General features: G+C 38.2%; 1 protein-coding gene across 1 annotated transcript in view; it reads left to right on the top strand.

Annotated features, from left to right (window-relative positions):
* The window catches only part of cntfr (ciliary neurotrophic factor receptor), a gene marked incomplete at its 3' end in the record, with an annotated part of 187421 nt that overhangs the window by 114827 nt on the left and 54836 nt on the right, over positions 1–17758 (top strand). The window contains exon 4 of the mRNA XM_007563324.2: positions 13439–13672. Within this exon, the coding sequence (XP_007563386.1) occupies positions 13439–13672 (234 nt within the window). The remainder of the gene's footprint in view (positions 1–13438; positions 13673–17758) is intronic.

The following is a 17758-nucleotide window of genomic DNA, read 5'->3' as shown; positions in this document are numbered from 1 at the left end:
TTTCCAGATCATTAGCTGCTGTTGCTAGTGGTGCTAAGCCAACACTGCAGTCACAATGTCATAAAAAAAAATAAAAATCAGTGTTGAGTTTCATTGAACCTCTTTCGTGACAGGAAACGAGCTTGCAATGGTGTTTCTGTGATTGCTGACTCGTAGCAAAAACAAAAAAAATACGGATGAAATACGGATTTCCATTTAGCTGCTGCAGGTACAAACCTTTGAAGCAGGCTGATTGCTGTTGTAAGACTAGGTGACTGATAGCTCTGCGGCAGCTGTTATGATTGCGAGTTAGCAGCAGAACGATGCTCGTTCTTGTCCATTATAACATCTACTAACATCTGTGTGTTTAAATGATTGCTCACGAAATGATCGGTGTGACGCTTCAGAAATAAATCTGTGGGATGAACTGTTGACCTTTGCATTGTGAGATCCTTATTGCATCTTTAAGGAGGAATCAGGAGATTTTTTACATCTTATTAGTAATTCTGTAAATGAGATTCAATGTATTGTATTGCTGTTTACTTTCATTTTTTTATTTGAAGCATTTTTGTTTAGTCAGTTTTGCCATCTCTATCTTGGATTGCAAGCTTTGTATTGAGGTCGAAGTTCAGTACGGATTCATCACGACAAAAATGATTCTTTCGCAGAGTGAGTTATCAAGCTAGAATATGTTGACTGGTTACAGTAAACGGTGAAAACATTCTAATAATGTTCATACACTTTGAAATACACAGTGTAAAACATTTGATCGGCTTCCAAGGTTTCTCCGTATTACGAAATTTGACTTTAACTTTGCACAATATGAAGCAGAACAGAATTAAAGAGCTTTGAACAAACTAAATAAAAATCACATGCCTGGTGATGCTTATTTAGTTGTATTATGGAATTCCTGGTGATGTATTTAACTTTATTAGATTCCAGGAATTGCTGCAAACTGTACAAATAAATGGTGCAATGCCTTGCTATAAACGTATTACTCGCTCCCCACCGCTTGGCCTGCATCATCATAAGCTTGACATTTTTGCAAGTTGCTGAATTACAACAAGCAGGTGAATCTTCCAGGCTCTCACCACCATCACTGTCAGCCATTATTACATTGCTGCTGTGGGCCGTTTTAGAAAGTATCTAACTACTCATGACTAGTAAAACGACACAATGAAAGTCCATGTGCATGTCACAGTGATGATCGAATGTGGCTCACATATCCTTGAAGCATGTATTGCCACCGATAAGGCAAGACAAGATGAGTCTATTTGCACATTTCAGCAGCAGGACAATTCAAAGGGTGTTGCATGATGAAGACATGAAAATGAGTACATTTTAGTGTCGCAATAAGGGAAAGCAAATACAGTTTGGACTAAAGACTGAAATTAAACATGTTTCAGTTAATATGAATCAAAAGCTGGATTTTTAGCTTTGATTTAGAGGAACTCTGTGTTTGGTTCTGACTCTGGAGAAGCCGAGTGGACTTGGACCAGAACATCTGAGTGGTCTGACGGGGTAATAGAGCAACACCAGATCTGTAATGTATTTATTTATTTTTTTTAACAAAATATCCTCAGAGTTGCGAGGAGACAGTATAACAACTTCAGAAGTCTAAGTGGAATGATGTGCTCTGTTTAATAAAATAAAATCAAATTATACAAGCAAAGAACATTTCAGCCTAACTTTCCATTCTTTTGATGCATCCCCCCCCCTACCCCCTAAATCAGTAAAAAAATATTTTTGTGGAAAAGTCACGTTTCGTCCTTGTCAAAAGTTTTTGATTTTTTTTCCGCAGCTTAAGCTCCCTTGACAAGGTCAGGCAGTATATTTGCAGAATGTTCCCATGATGAAGGCAGTAATTTTTGCTGATATTATCTTGGAACCCAGAAATATTGTCATATATTACAGTCCATTAATTAAGGCGATCATTCTCTCATCCCCTCTTCTCATCTCCTTTGAAACCTTTTCCTCCCCCATTTCTCCTTCATCTCTCATCACTTAATTTTTTTTTTCTTTTTTTCACCTTAACTTCCTACATGTCCTCTTTCTTACCCCATATACTCATTAATCTGACCTTCGTTGTTCTCCTTTTATCTTGATCTCCCTCAATGACTAGTTTTTATCTTTCTCCATGTCCCTCTTTTATTTTAAGCCGTCTCTCTCCTTCTCTTCTGTCTCCCTATGCTCATGTTGTTTAATAAATGAGAGGATTGATATTAGCGCTGACCTTCTCTGTTGGGCTCTTGAGGGAGACTTAGGGAGATGTTAGCCATGTGTTTAACCAACAAGATTAGAACTGCAAGGGAGGCTTCTGCAGGCCTGGATCTGATTATTATTGAAGCCCAGCTAAGGTAAAAAAAAAATAAATAAATAAAAAAGATACACACTGTTCTGAAAGTGGATTTATCACATCCACATTTTGTGTGGTTATCATGCTCCCACTAATGTTGTTTTTCATTATTATTCAACTTTAAAAGACAATAATAAGATCCTTGGCGATGAAACTGTTTCTAATTGGAACAGTGAAAACCTCAAAAATTCAGTCTGCCATGAGCTGAACTGTGTATCTAATCCAAGCCTGGTTTTGATACAAGAACTGTCGTTCACCACCTACAGTAGTGCAGATTTGGGGGTGGTATGAGTAATCTAAATAAAAAGGGTTATCTGTTAGACACTACATTCAAGGCGTATCTATTGCATGTTACATTAAGAGGAAGTGACTGAACTCCCACATAACATGGTAAACAGCTTGATTACAGTTGAACCATGGGTGGCCAATGATGTTGAAGCTTGGATTCGATTAGCAGCTTCAGCAACAGGTACTTATGTGTTTTGTAATGAATCAGGACTGAACTGTGAATCACTCCTACTCCAGTATTGATAACATTCAAACTTGGAGGGGGATGTTTTGCACTACACTTAGCCTTGGCCTTTTGCCCCTGTCATACTTGGTTCCTCTCTGACCTTTCCATAAATATAAGTGTCTGCCACCTTCTAGACAAACAAAAGTAAGTAAGTAAATCGTTAGACAACTGGGATTGTTATCTTATAATTTAAGTACGGTGGCACGGTTTGTTTAAGGGGATAAAATGGTTGAAATGAATTTACAGTGTATGGATATATTACATTATGGCATGAATTGTTGAAAGGACACAGCTTGCGATTACTTGAATATTAATTATGTCTTGAAGGGAGCTTTTAAACAAAATCTACTATTATTATTTATTATCTATTCTGTTTGTGGAAAAAATAGTCAAGTGTGGCACAGGATGAAATATTCCACCAAAAATCACTGCTGCCTTTTCACTTTACAAAAGGTGTAGACAATTTACATTTGCTCCTTTCTGGTGCAATAAAAACATGTTGAAAACTCAATAAGATGGATCACCTGTTTCCTGAAAGACTCATCTCTGCTCTGTAAGTTGACTCAAGCTCCAAAGCAAAGGCTGCACGGATGGGAAATCAATTCAAAAACTAATGGTGCTATTTGGGAAAAGGTCAACGGCACTGCTTAAGTATTGCATTATATTATCCTGGATGTTAGAGGTAGTGTGTTTTACATGGTATTTATTGTCAGCAGGACATCTTGAGGAATTCTGTGACTTTACAAAGAGCTACATAGCTTACATAAATATGATTTGCATGCAAGAGTGGCCCAATTAAATGTGTACTCAACAACCTGCACAGGGCAACAAAAAAAAACAAACAAACAAAAGAAGGAATGGATTAACTGAAAGTTGTCAAGACAAATGGATGAAGCAGAATGCAGTAAATTCTCTTCCACTTCTGGCAGTGTTTTTTTTTTTTTTTCCTGTATCTTGAAAAGTACAGATGTTTCTGATCAAAGCTATGCAGCTGTCCCACTCCTGTTCTCTCATTCTGCTGTATCTGACTCTCAGGAATCTTCCTCCCATTCCTTATTTCACGACCTCTCTAATCCAGCCTTGTAAAATATTAACTGCCCTTCGCTCGCTGTTCACCATTCATCCTCCTTCCTCTGGTGTACCCATTTTCATTTCAAACCTCCCTCTGCTCTTCATCTTTTCACTCCATCTCACTTCCTCCTCTCTTCTTTTTTTTTTCTTCCCTCTCCCCTCGCTCCTCTTATCTCGCTCGCTTCTGTGGCTCATCTCAGAACACAGACATCCTAAATGAAGTATCAATTAAAACCCGCCTGCCTGCGAATCTTCACCGGCAGCTAGATGATGGAAGGCAATGATCGGACCAAATCGCACGAAAATCTCCGTACGTTTACATGCAGCGGTGGGGCCCGAGATAAGATGGACAGGAAACAGGAAGTGGATTTATTTGAGCTTTGCTGCCCCCGACTCAGACACAGACATGTAGAGAAAACACACAAATGCACTCACACACAAATACTCGCACAGCTGCAGCTGACTCAGTGTTCACATGAAAGGAGAGGCAAATGCAGAAAGAGTTGTGGGGGGGAGTGAATGTTAATCTCTCTGTGGGAAAGAGACAGGAGAGGATAAAGTGATAACTTCATTCCAATATGTTTGGAAAGGAAGTGAATATGTGAGAGCATGTGCGCGCATAGTTCTAACCAAGTGTTTTCTTTTTTTTTTTTTCCTGCTTCTTCCACAATAACATGTCCCGGGTGAGTGTGTGAGAGTACATTAAAGCGCACGTGGGCTGAGTGCATCTTTATCAGCGCCAGACTGTGAAAGTGTCAACAGGAGTTTATTGCAGATACTTATGTCATGCTGCAGTTAATCGGATCCTTGGCTTTTAAATCGGCAGAGGGATTTACCGTTTTGCTGTGTCATACCTCTTGAGCACTGGACGAACCTGACTAGCAGAGCTACACGGTAAATGTGAAAGCGAGGGTGATCTCCTTGTTGAAATAAAAATAATAAAATAAAATCATAAAATGACAGCAGCAGCACAGGGAAAAGTACTGAACACTTTTCTCAGTAAATATGGTTATAGTTTGGCTATAAACATAAACACTACCAGATGGAGTGACACAAATAATAACTACTCTCCATTTCTTTCAGTAAATTGCCAATTGGATTTAAGTTAAATGATTGAATTGGTCACTTTAGAATCTGACTGGATTTTGCTGGTTGTGTGTTTGGGATCATTGTCTTGCATTAAAAGCAACTTTTGTTGGAATCTACAGATTTTTTAAACAAAATCTGGTGCATATATGTTTATTCCTCCCTTTCATATTGTACTCCTGGTTTAATGTTTTTTTGGAGTGAAGTACGATGTTTTTCTTTCTCTAAACACGGTGTGTGCAGTCGCATCCACAGGCTTCAATTTTGGGCAGAAGGTTCTTTAGATGATAAGCTTCAACTTGTTTATTTTCCAGCAGATGAGTCTTGTATAGTGAATGTGCATAGTGGATATGGCGGGTGATTGCATTGGTTTTTGTTTTTGTGAAAGAAATCAAACAAACAAACCAAACAAAACAAAAAAAAAAAAACTTGTGAATTTCAGATCTTTCTAAAGCTTTGTGTGAATTGCTCTTGGGTAACAATTTTGTTTATTCCTCTCTTATCTGTCAAAAATGTTGCAAGGAACATCTGGTCATGATGGATTGATGGATAAGTCATGTTCTTTACACTTTTGAAGTCTGACCCACCTTGCATATTCATAAGTTTGGTGTTTAGGTGAGACAATACAGCACTTATATGAAAGCAGAGATGTCCAAGCTAATTTACTGTGAGTTTCTCTTTCTAAAACGTGGAAGCTTGCGTTTTCACATGAAAGCATCATTTCAGAGTGTTGCTTAACACTAGTGAAACTCTGATGTGCCAGATTAGCCAAAAAACTAGTTTGCGTGTGTTTTCATTCGTGTCTGAATGAAAACACATGCAAAGAGTGCATGCAAAGATGAAGATAACATATCTGTTATCTGTTTGAAACGGTGTGGAAAATCCTCTTTGTTTTGAGGTTGTTTACGCTGCAAATAGCAACTGCAGCATATGATAGAAGGCTTTAGGGTAACTGGAAATAAACAGAGAAGAGCTAACCCTGGTGCAACACTGTGTTTGAGTTTAAATCAATGTTTTTTTTTTTATTTTTTATATAGAATCCATCTAAGATGACTCAGTTAAGCAAACCTTAAGCAACAATAGTTTAAAAAGTTGTCTTTACACAGAAGCTTGTTAAGATTTGTAACTTGGGAATTTGATTCTTTGTTATATTGCTGGAATGCTTTCAATGGGGGCAGTGTTTTTTTTTTTTGTTGTTGTTTTTTTTACCTTTGATCTTAACAATAATTTAACTGGAGAACCAAAGATTTCCCTGCACATCATTGCACAGAAAGCATTTCTAATGTCTCAGAACTTATTCAATGAAGTATGTTACAACCGGAAATGTAAAAATATCTGAAAGGAGGCAGTTAAATTACATGTGCCATTTATACTTGGAGTTGAAACTTCCAAGCGTCAGACTTGATATATTAACAGAAAGGTCCCATGTAGTTAAATTATTCATGGTTGCACAGAAGCACAGTTGTTAGTACTGTTGCAACGCTGTAACTCACGCATGGGTAGCCATAGTGTGAGACATTGGTTCCCTTTTTAACACTGAACACCTAACCCAGTATGCTGGGTCAAATCCATAACGCAAACCCTGTCATCTGCTACAGCCTCCTACAATAGGGCCTTTACACAGAGCAGTTGTTCTCAAAAGTTAGAAATCATATGTTGAAAGATTTGTCATTCATTCTGTTAAAAGGTAAATAGAGCTTCTAAAATGCATCTTTCACATATTTCTAAGAGAAAAATCAGTTATGACCAAGAAGTATTCAAAAAGTGTTCATTGTTTGTCACCAGCAAGTGAGAAAAATTGATCTGCTTAAACTAAACTGATCATTTTCCGGGGCTCCGTCTGCATATGTCAGCAAATCAAGCGTTTCACTGTTGAACTTTGAAAAGCCACGGCTCCCCTTGAGCATAAAAATGGAATTTACTGATAAATGTTCCAAGTTTATTTGAGAATGGTGAAACACAACACCCTCTAACGTGGCCTGATGGGGTCTTGCCAATGAATCAACGAGGAGGGCCGGATGCGCGTGGAGCACTTACACAGGCGCGCACTGTCACAAGAACGTGACACTTTGAGATGGTAAATCAGACTGAATTTCAATTTCATTTCATGTCTCCGCTGTGCAGCCAGATCATAACTTACAGGTGGTTGCTCCCGCGGAGTCGTACTTTAAAAAATATCCACGCATGCATGACAGAAGCCGTAGATGCAGAATGATAAAGCCGTGCAAGTGTATATATTGGTCAAATTGAAATGCAAAAACATCCAGTCACAGCCCTTCACAGCTGGTTCTCCATAATCAAACTTCATCAGTAATCTAATCAACTCAAGAGGGCGTGCATGCTTGTTTAATGAGTTGTGCGCTCTCTGGGTGCATCTCTGCATGAGTTTGCATCGGTGTCGCTCTGGTCAGCTCTGTGTGTTTGTGTGTGTGTGGGTGTGTGTGTGCATGCAGGCATTGTTGTTGTCGCATTAGTTCTGATGTGTAAATATGTAATTTGAAAAGATATCAGCTCTACTGTTAGCTGTTTTACAATAGTAGTGTATTTATATCACAGAACAGATATACATTAGTCATATATTTATCAAAACAGCAAGTCAATTTTATTCTGTTAATCTTAAACATGGTCTTATTTTCATATTTATATAAAAAAAGAAAATTAAATGGGTTCAGTATCTGAACTCCTCCTGGCATCTGATAATACAACTGAGACTAGAACATTGTCATGCCGAATGGTGCTTTTATTTAACAGGTAATTTTACCAGTGGTAAATCAGCTAATCAAGTCGTCGCTTAGAAACATCCTCGCCCCTAACTAATTTATGTACGGTTGTAATGCCTGATCAACATAGAATGAATTAAGAGATGGATTCCCGTTTGTCAATTTGCATATAGCATGTAGAGCACTGAATCACTTTCCTCTTCGAGCTTGACTCACTTAATGAAGACAATATGTCCTTTTTTTGTTTCGTCATCATGGTGGTGCCACTTCCTAACTGGTTCTGTGGTTTCCTTTTCTGCAACCACACAGCCAATATTGTGTCAGTCCATAACTGCAGCATGTTCCAGTCAATGTCCAGTAATCAGTTTTTCCTTTTTGTGAATTATTGCTCTGCAGTAACACCGTTTTCATTATTTGTCTAAGTATCTCTGCAAAAACATCTTCCCTAATATCACCAGTTTAATTTATTGACACAATTTAAACAGCAAGCACCTGATGATATAAAGATGTTGACAGTGTTTGAAAAATTATTCAGATTGATCAACTTGAACTCCTTGAACAATGATATGGAACTTTTGGTGGGAATGTAAGACACGTTGTCATCTCAAGTCTAACTTGGATATTTACAAAAAAAGTTGTGTACTTTATTCAGATATTCACAATTGAAAGAGAATAATTTATTTCCGTTATTTTTATTTAAGCATTTAAGCATTTTCTTTTCTAATGTTAGTGCATACCTTTACAATTTTCAGATTTAGACATCACATAAGAGTTTTCCTTTTCAAATGCTTAAGTAAATATTAAAAGTTATCTGTTAAGTGCTCAAAGATGAAGCAGTATTGGTTAAATGTCAATTTATTGAATTGGGTCTAAAGGCAAACAGTAAAAGATTTTTCATCCTAACTTATAGCAATGCAGTGTCACTGTTAGACTAGACGTTGTGCATTTAATGAAAAAAAAAAAAAGATCAATTTATTCTGGGCAACGACTTGACCTGTTCTTGAGGTCAAAGGAGTTGCCCCCTGAAAACTTGACTTGAATTTGATTTTCCTCACATAAAACCTCACAAACGTCACATGGGTTTGGGAAAATGACTTGGTAACGTCTCTGTTGTAGATGCATGTGCAAACAAATGCTAATTATATTGGTACTCAAACAATTCTATATCAAAGTTCACCTGAATGCTCACTTTAGAGAATGTGTATACATGTAAGTGTAGTGGCATGTGTTGTGCATGATTGGCTCCTTCTGTCAGACAGTTTGGCAGTGCATTGACTTTAATATGCATTTTATTATGCAAAGGTGTGTCTGTGTGTATGCATGAGTCGGCAGGAATGTGTGTTTGGAATCAATTGATTTGCCTTTGAGCGGGGATCGTGTTCTGTACAGCAGGTGGCATCAGTGACCTTAACACAAGATGATTATCATCATGGTTATACACATCTTTGGGGAAACAACACATGGCTGCCAAAAACTGCAATAGAATCAAAGAAACCAATGCTCATGTTGGATGTAAAGTTAAACTTTTGTGTATTGGACCAAATTCCAACCAGTAGAAAAATATCCTGGCTGACGTGTTAAAATATTGCAGCGTAATCCCATTTAAACTTGATCACATATGACTCTCAAATGCTGCGGTAAAGTGTATGCAGCTCTCTTTGGCTGCCATCATTTCTTCAGTTTTCAATTGCTTTTCTCTCTCTAAGGTTTATCTCACTTGAATCTTTCATCAGGACAAAATTTATCTAAATATAAAGACAGCACGAGTTGGCTCATCTGCTTTTCCTCTCCAAAGGACATAAACTGTTTATCTGTTATGGCTGTGTGACATCAACATAAATAAGAAGAATTATGTGTAAAAAATGGTTTTGTTTGTTTTTATTTGCATTTTGGTGGGAAATAAAAGTCCTCTGATGCTCCTCATAGTGCTTGGTCCATTACCAAGAGATCAATAGCACTTGAGTTGAATGTCATTATGGTTATTAGGGCTGCTTGTCTGCATGGTCATGAGAAATGAGGGCATTATGCAGGGGAGCGTTCTTATGTGTGAGTGAGTACATGAGTGTAATCATAAGTATCTGCCTGTGTTTCCACTGTTGCTCCCATGTTTATTATGCATGAGTGGTGTACGTGCAGACTGCTGATGATCAGGGATATACTACTGGAGAATGGTAAAGTTTTAACACAATCAATATGGAGTCAGTGTAGCTGCAATGTGAGAAGGACTGATAGTAAGGGAAGAAGGACAAGCTTAAATATAGATATGGTTAAATCCTATAGAATGGAGATGTTGGATTTATTTAAACTTTTTACTGAAGTGTGTTAAGATTTTGAGGACTACCCTGTAACTACCTGCTGTGTCAGCCAGTCCAATTATTATCCATCATGGTGATGTGACTGTCTTCCAGGTATGCCAAGAAAATTTAGTAACAGGGAAAAACTCACCTTTGCTAAGTTGTGAGTATTTAATGTAAAAAGATGGGAAACATTATAGGGATGACAGGGACCCATGCTGTTGGCTGTATCAGTAATTATATAGGAAAGTACTGCCCCCCTTTGTTAAATCATAAAGTAACCATGATTAACCATTTTTTTTAAATAAATTTTACTAGGCCTGAGTAGTGGCCATGCAGTTATTTATGCCACTGAACTGTTAGGAAGATATGCAATAGCGTGACAGGAAAATACAAATTCTCTGCACTATATCCAAATAACTTAAATGTGTTAGAGAAACTATGAGTTAGACCCTAGCTACTCTAAGCTAGCTGGTTATGCAATGTTGGTGAAGAATTGTTCAGTCTTTGTTTGCCTTTTACTGTACGGTAAATGGACAGGAAAAACGGAGAAGACAGAAGGGGAAGATATGCAGCCAGGGCCAGAGAACGGGTCATTGAGGATCACAGCACATTGATGACTGCAGCCTTTTGGACATGGTGCATACACACTACCAACTGAGCCAGCCAGCGCCCAATAACTAGTTAATAATTAATACTTGAAAAGTTTTGTCTGGTGTCTCAGACTTTATGTTCACATTATATAAGATGGTTGACAAAAGAGTAAGCTAGAAAAGCGGGTGGAAACTAGGACATCCATAGAACCATATGAGTGGGAGGAAAGCAAGGAAATGGGACAGAGGATAAGACAGCCACTAACTCAGAGTGAAAGGAGGAAGAAGAGGGTGTGAATTTTGATATAATAAAAGAAAAACAATAAGAATTTTAAAAAACGACACAGCTGAAAGCGTGACTGGATATTGTCTAGGTATGGAAATTAAGATCTTATTTAACATGTTTTTTTTTTTTCATTATTATTGAAAACTTGATACTCCTAAAGATAATTCTGATTCAATTCTTGCGCTAGAATCAGAGCAAGAGTGATTCATACACACCTTCTTAATGGTGTGTGTGAAAGTGGACTGAGGTATTCTGAACGCTGATCTTTCCTTTATTATAAAAGTTCTGAAGAACATCTTCACTTACTTAGATGGAGCACTTGATTTAATACTTTTCTCAAGTTTCACTTCTCATACTTGTCACATAGAGCCATGGGGCACCGGCATCATCATCAAAGCTGGCATCAAAGTAAAACCGTTTTTTTTTTTTTTTTTTGCTCAGATGCAAATAGCTTTTTATGTAAATAAAGTCACACAGGCTTGCTCAGAGTAACTTGACAAGAGAGGGAGATCAAAGGAAATTGGCATTTCTTGGCACTAATGTGCGTACATGTGCTCACATTATTTCAGAAAATGTGGAGGGGTAACCATGGAAGGTAACTGAGATGAGCAGAGCAAGAAACGGAGAGATGGTATGGGATGGCAGGATGCAAGAATAGAGAGGGAGAGTTTGGGTGGCTGAGAGAGAGTGAAAGACGGCAGAAGGCAGAGAGAACAAACAGTGTCAGGTTAATGTTAATAGGGCCAAGGATCTTGTCCTATTAAATATAGATGACTCTGTTATGGGACATGAAATATACATGAAACACTGCGTTGACATCTATATCCTCTGTGTTAAGAGCGATGTCTGAGTAGACCAATAGGAGGAAGAGTACTCCAGTTGGGAAAAAAGAGGTATTGTGGAGAGAAACAAAGGAAGGAGGTACAGAAACACAAAGAAAGACTGTGTGGGGAAAAAAAAAGATATCTAAACAAGACAAGGAACATGACAGTATTTGATCTGAGGCCAGTTGGGGCATCTTTTTTCCCCTCTTTTCTCCATCCACAGTTTTCTTTCCTGAGATGGGGATCAATATTTTTTATTGTTGTTTCTTCTTGTGCTGCTGATCGGCTCCGCTTGAGTCTTAATCTGAGGTCTTCACTCCTCGCGGTCACGACAAGTCTCTTGAGACTTATCAACAGAGCAGGGCTGCTAACCCCTGATGTCCCAGCTGAAGCTCCTATTAGACTCACATAAATCCCTTAACCCTAGAGGTCATGGTACCTACAAGTTTTCTGACAAACTGCTGTTGACTTCAGTAGCAAGGCAGTTGACATGAGGATAAGAGTATAATAGCGATTTTCAGTAATTCTCTTATTTCTGGTAAGGCCCTCTGTATAGAATAGGATGTGAACTCTTTACCTCACTTCAAACAGAGAGGGGGAAAAGCCCAGTGCTATTAATAGACTTCAAAATTCCTTTAAAACTCCAGTTTTTCCACATTCTCTTTCTGTGCTACAATAAATCTGATGCTAAGTAAGGCTTTCAGTGGGACAGTGAAGCCAAACAGTGATTGAATACAGATATATTTCTTGTACCAATATTTTTCCTTCACCGTTTTTAGATTGGTTAAAAAATATTGCCAGGAAAGGAATTTTTTTTTATTTTCTCAGTTTCTAAGAGTACTGGTAAAAGGAAAACAGTTGCTCATTGAGAAATATAGATGTTTCCCTTATGACTGTATCTGCTCATTAGCCTGCAGCCAGCATGCACAGAGTGGCAGTGCTGGCTCTATACTGGCATGCTTGTTTTTAAAGTTCTGGGTCACTACGACCTTTTACCAACTTAGATCACACACCTAATCTTTGCATTTCAGTCTACTTCCACATTGTACCCACTAACAATTATTTTTTTTTTCTTTCCTTATCCATGTATTCATTGTTTTCCACCTATCCACGATAGACTTGGAGAGACAATGCTACAATGGATCAAGATTACTCTGCTCCTTCTGGGAGACCATGAGGTCTACCGAGGCTAGAAATAATATATAGTCTTTCCAGTGTGTTGTGGGTTTGCCCCTGAGTCTCTTCACAGTGTAATGTACTTGAACAACCTATAAAGGAAGGCATCCATGAAGCTTTCTCACTAGATGCCAGAAGCACATCAATTGACTCCTTTCAAAGTGGAAAAGCAACAGCTCTACTCTGGCCACCTGGCAGAGGATCCTCAGTTTAGTTACTTGGACCTGGAATCTCGTTCTTTCAGTCACAAGTCATATTTTTGGAGCGTATGTGAAGGTCATAAATCATCAATCAGAAGTATGCTGTAATTTGTATGTGTGTTTTTTTTTCCCCCAACGACTTCATATTACACCTTATTTGCTTTGGTGACTTAATGTTGTGAAACATTCCCCTAGTGGGGTTGAGTTCATAAAAGATAAATGGTCAATGTTAGGTACAAAATAATACAAAATTATAAAGGGACGAAATTGCCATAGCTTATTTCTTATTACTTCTGCCGTTGCTCAAACTTTTTTTGTTGTCACTTGTTTGGTTTTCAGTTGCAAGGAACCAGTACGAGCGGAGGGGCAGCGATGTCACCATGCAGTGCGGCTCCCTGGAAAGTGACGCGTCGGTGTCATGGAAGGTGAACGGGACAGACATCGAGGCCCAGCACCAGCTGAATGGACCCAAACTGATTCTGACCCAGGTTGACCTTGACCACAATGGACTCTACAGCTGCTTTCAGAACCCGCATGGAGAAAGACGTGACACGATCCTCCTCCACATTGGAAGTAAGTAACCGAGTATTATTCTCCAAAATGAGATTTCTACAGTTCTTCTGCAAGCAAAGATAATAAATGTAATACACTTAGTCTTTATTTGTGTTTTTATTTAAGAGCGATATCTGTTACAAGTGACATTTTGTTTTAGCATTTTGTTGTTTTCGCCGTAACACTCTTTAGCTAAGTGACAATCTTTATAATACATTTTAACGTTTGAATACTCTTTCATATTTGTTATGTTGGTATTAACCAGGAATTGTCATGGCATTCCTTAGTGTTGTGCCTTACACTAGATGACAAGTTCTAATGATTAGTTGTTAAAATGACATTTGGTCTTTTTGCCGTTATGACTGGCTATTTTAGTAGTCATACAAAAGATGTTTAAGTGTCAATTTAACAGCATTTCTGAATGGCCTGTGTGATGGCAGCAGCCTCCTTTGAGATCCATTATTTTGATGGGGATGGTTTTATACGCTCAGTCTCTGCATAGTAATGCTGTTGAGGTGGGATTGACTTGTGAATGATAGGACCCCCCTGAGGATGGTTGGATTGAAAATGTCTGTCATATATAGAAGCTTCATTGTGGGGGAAAAAAATAAAAAAAATAAGGAAATCAGAAATAAAACCCTGAAAACATGTCTGCTGCATTGCGTGAATAGCATATTTTAATTCTTGCATTGGTTGAATTCCATTGTGTACGTTGCATAATGAAAACTGAATACTGTCATTATGTTAAGCATATAGATTACAGTGTATGTAATCCATGTATAATCCTATCAGTTTGGAAGATCTGGTAGGATATTTCTCTTAGTGGGGTCAGGAGGGGTGCTGGTGCCTATCTCCAGCTAACGTTCCGGGCGAGAGGCGGTCTGTCGCAGGGCAACACAGAGACAAACAAACATGCATACACTCACACCTAGGGGCAATTTGGAGAGGCCAATTAACCTGACATGTTTTTGGACTGTGGGAGGAAACTGGAGTACCTGGAGAAAACCCACGCATGCACAGGGGGAACATGCAAACTCCATGCAGAAAGACCGGGGCCGGGAATCGAACCCAGAACCTTCTTGCTGCAAGGCAACAGCTCTACCAACTGCACCACTGTGCAGCCTATGACAGGACTATATATAATACAATAAAAAATAGGACAATAACAGACTGACAAGAACATTGTCTATAAGTAGTCCAAATTTAATATGGCATAAATAACGTGAATTCATGGATCCTATATATCCTACAACAATAGTTCAGCCAGGTGGTAATGAACTTTTATTTGGAACCCTTTGGGCTCCTTAGTGCATTGTTAGTGCATGTAAATAAAATAATGTACATAAGTGGTCTCCTCAGTCACTACAACTGGATCCAAAAGAAAATTTTTAAGATGTGACAAAACAGGACTTTTGTGACTTTGATCCAAAAAAACAAAACCTGCACCAACAGCATGATGCAAGGATTTCAATGTAAATCCTTGCATCCTTTTGGCCATTTTTGAAGCCAAAAGGATGTCCAACAGGAACTGGCAAGGTGTACCTAATAAAGGGATGAGTGAGTGTACTACAGCTTGTAAGTAAACCAATAGTTGAGTGATTTTTCTTTTGCTTCATACTGTGATCGAGAAACTTCCATCTTGTTAGTTATTCGTCACTAAATAAAAGGATTAGCAATAGTAATATAAAAATATACTAATTAAATTATTTGCAACAGTTTTCTGGCTGAATAGTTTCCACATTTAAAAATAATATTAATCCCATGACTTGAAAAGCAAAAGCTAGTGTTGATTATAAAGTGCATCTTTTCTCCCTATACTTATTAGTTATGCTACTGTTGCTGACTTTAAAATAAGAACACTAAGTGAAAAGGCATTTATTCCCATGTTGTTTTTATTTCTGTTATCTTGAACAGTTCTACAAATCACATTTGAGCTGATGATGAAGACTGATTTATTTTTTTTTCTTCTTTTGAGAAGCCACTTTAGTTATGATGTTTTCCTAGTCACTCCAAAGGGGCTTTGGAAATGAACGACTGCCACCTAAACCTATTTGTGCTAAAGTAATTAAAGTATAAACAAACAGAAGTAAATTAAGCTAAAGCAACACAAGTATGAAATTATTTTTGAAAAACGGGGTCAGTTATAATCTCACTTCATTTCATTAGTAAATCCTGCCTGTGTTATTGCATCTGCTTGTCAACAGAGTCGATAGTAAGCCAAGCACCACCCCACCCCCCATCAAAATTGCACTGCCGTATTGCTGTTAAATGTAACATTTCCATGCAAATGTTTGATGAATGAGACTATATGGGAGCGTGACAGTTTGGTTAATCATATTGGCAATGATGAATTACCAAATGCTAAAACAATACTGAATTAATGAGACTTTTATGTTATGGTAGATTGTGTCAGCAGGGTGAATGATGCAATACATAAACAGTCCAGAAAATTTGTGGATGGAGATGGAGAAAAAGGACTGAAATGCAGATGTGTACTACATGTCTCTGTGCAGCCCAGTGCATGAGTGTGTTTCCCTTCGCCAGGCGTTGTGTTTCTGCATCATAATGACACTTTGGTGGTCTCAAACTATGCATGCAAGAGAAAAACAGACTTTCATTGTGTAACCATTCATCAGGGGTCAATTATGACTCTGTGAGAACAATACCTTTGTGGTCTAGCCTGGCATTGGGTTTAATTGCCTTGTTAAGAGTTGCTGATTTTATGACATGTTCAAGACACACACTGGAGCAACATTAATCCTGTTACTGTATACTGGAGAAACTCTTATCAGTCTGTTTGTTCTTCATCTGATCTCCAAATTCATCTCTGTAGGGCGTCTGCATTTCCATTACACTGAGTGTCACCTCCAGAGGTTGAATGTGACACGCAGTCATGGCAGGCTACAGTTCTTGTGATTACCATCATGATGATAGTTTGATTTTATGCAGTGTTTATAACTCACACCAGGGGCTTGTTATGTTTCTGAAAGATAGCAGTGTGATCTGGAGAATACCACAAAGCCATCTGTCTAGTTTTATTTTTTAATTCATTTTTTTGGTTTATCTCAACAATGTTTTTTTTTTTTTTTCTTCATTCCTTTGAAATCCTGAGATAAAATCTTATTTCAGACAAAGGATCGATACCGCAAGTGCTGTCTGCCTTCACTTTTCCTGTTCTCTGACTTCAGTTCGTGGCCACATTTGTTAGTTTTTTGTTTACACTGGTTCACATTAACAACAGACGACGTCATCCGCTAACTCTCTGTGTGTGCCTGCTGAATTTATGAACCGTGTCAACAAAATGTCAGCGCAAGGAGACAGCAATTGTGTGTTGTGGAAAATTCTCGTGCCGATGCAATGTCTCCTTCCCTTCCTCTTTGCATTATTTCAACACTTTGTAAAAGCGTGGGATGCTTACATTTTCTCTGACACTTTAGATACAAACAAAGCTTGAGTGGCTTCAAAAAAGTACACGGCAGTAAGCATGAATGTCAGATGTAGGGTAGATACACTACCCTACATGGGCCACAAGGTGTGTGGTAATCAGTGGGGTCTTTAGAGAGTGGTGATTTTTGATGACACATTTGGTTAAACATACGGAGCACTTTGAAAGGAGGCAGAATTAATGTAAGTAAAAAAATTGTCAGGCAGTTGAGTCCTAAACAAGTTGTCTGTCGCTTGTTGTTTAGTGTGTCAAGTGGGAATAATCAGTACAGGGGGCACTGGATTAAAATATGAGTGTTTATCATGAGGAGCAAATGAAGCTGAAGTTAGTATCAGATTCTTAGCTTGCAACATGGTGCTAAAATAAAAGGCTACTTGGATGTTTTATAAAAATATCTGGACTGCATTTTAACATAATCTAGTTCAAAATCTAAGATATTCTACTAAATTGTGGGCAGAGGGGACTGTAGACCCAAACCAGAGGTGGTGATACAGGAAATATGGAGTCAGAGTCAAGCCTGTAATGCATTCCTCAATCCTCGGAAATTATTTAAAAAAATAGTTTGAAAATAAAATGAGCTGGGGACATGAGAGGCAACTTGCCCTTGGTGCTGGAACTAGAGCAGCAATGTTTCTGTCCTGATAGTTATTCAAGTCATTTAA

The sequence above is a fragment of the Poecilia formosa genome, unplaced genomic scaffold (genome assembly GCF_000485575.1).
Source record: "Poecilia formosa unplaced genomic scaffold, Poecilia_formosa-5.1.2 Scaffold146, whole genome shotgun sequence".
In the NCBI taxonomy this organism is placed as follows: domain Eukaryota; kingdom Metazoa; phylum Chordata; class Actinopteri; order Cyprinodontiformes; family Poeciliidae; genus Poecilia; species Poecilia formosa.
The sequence above is the reverse complement of the archived record's forward strand: the minus strand, read 5'-3'. Positions and strand labels throughout refer to the sequence as shown.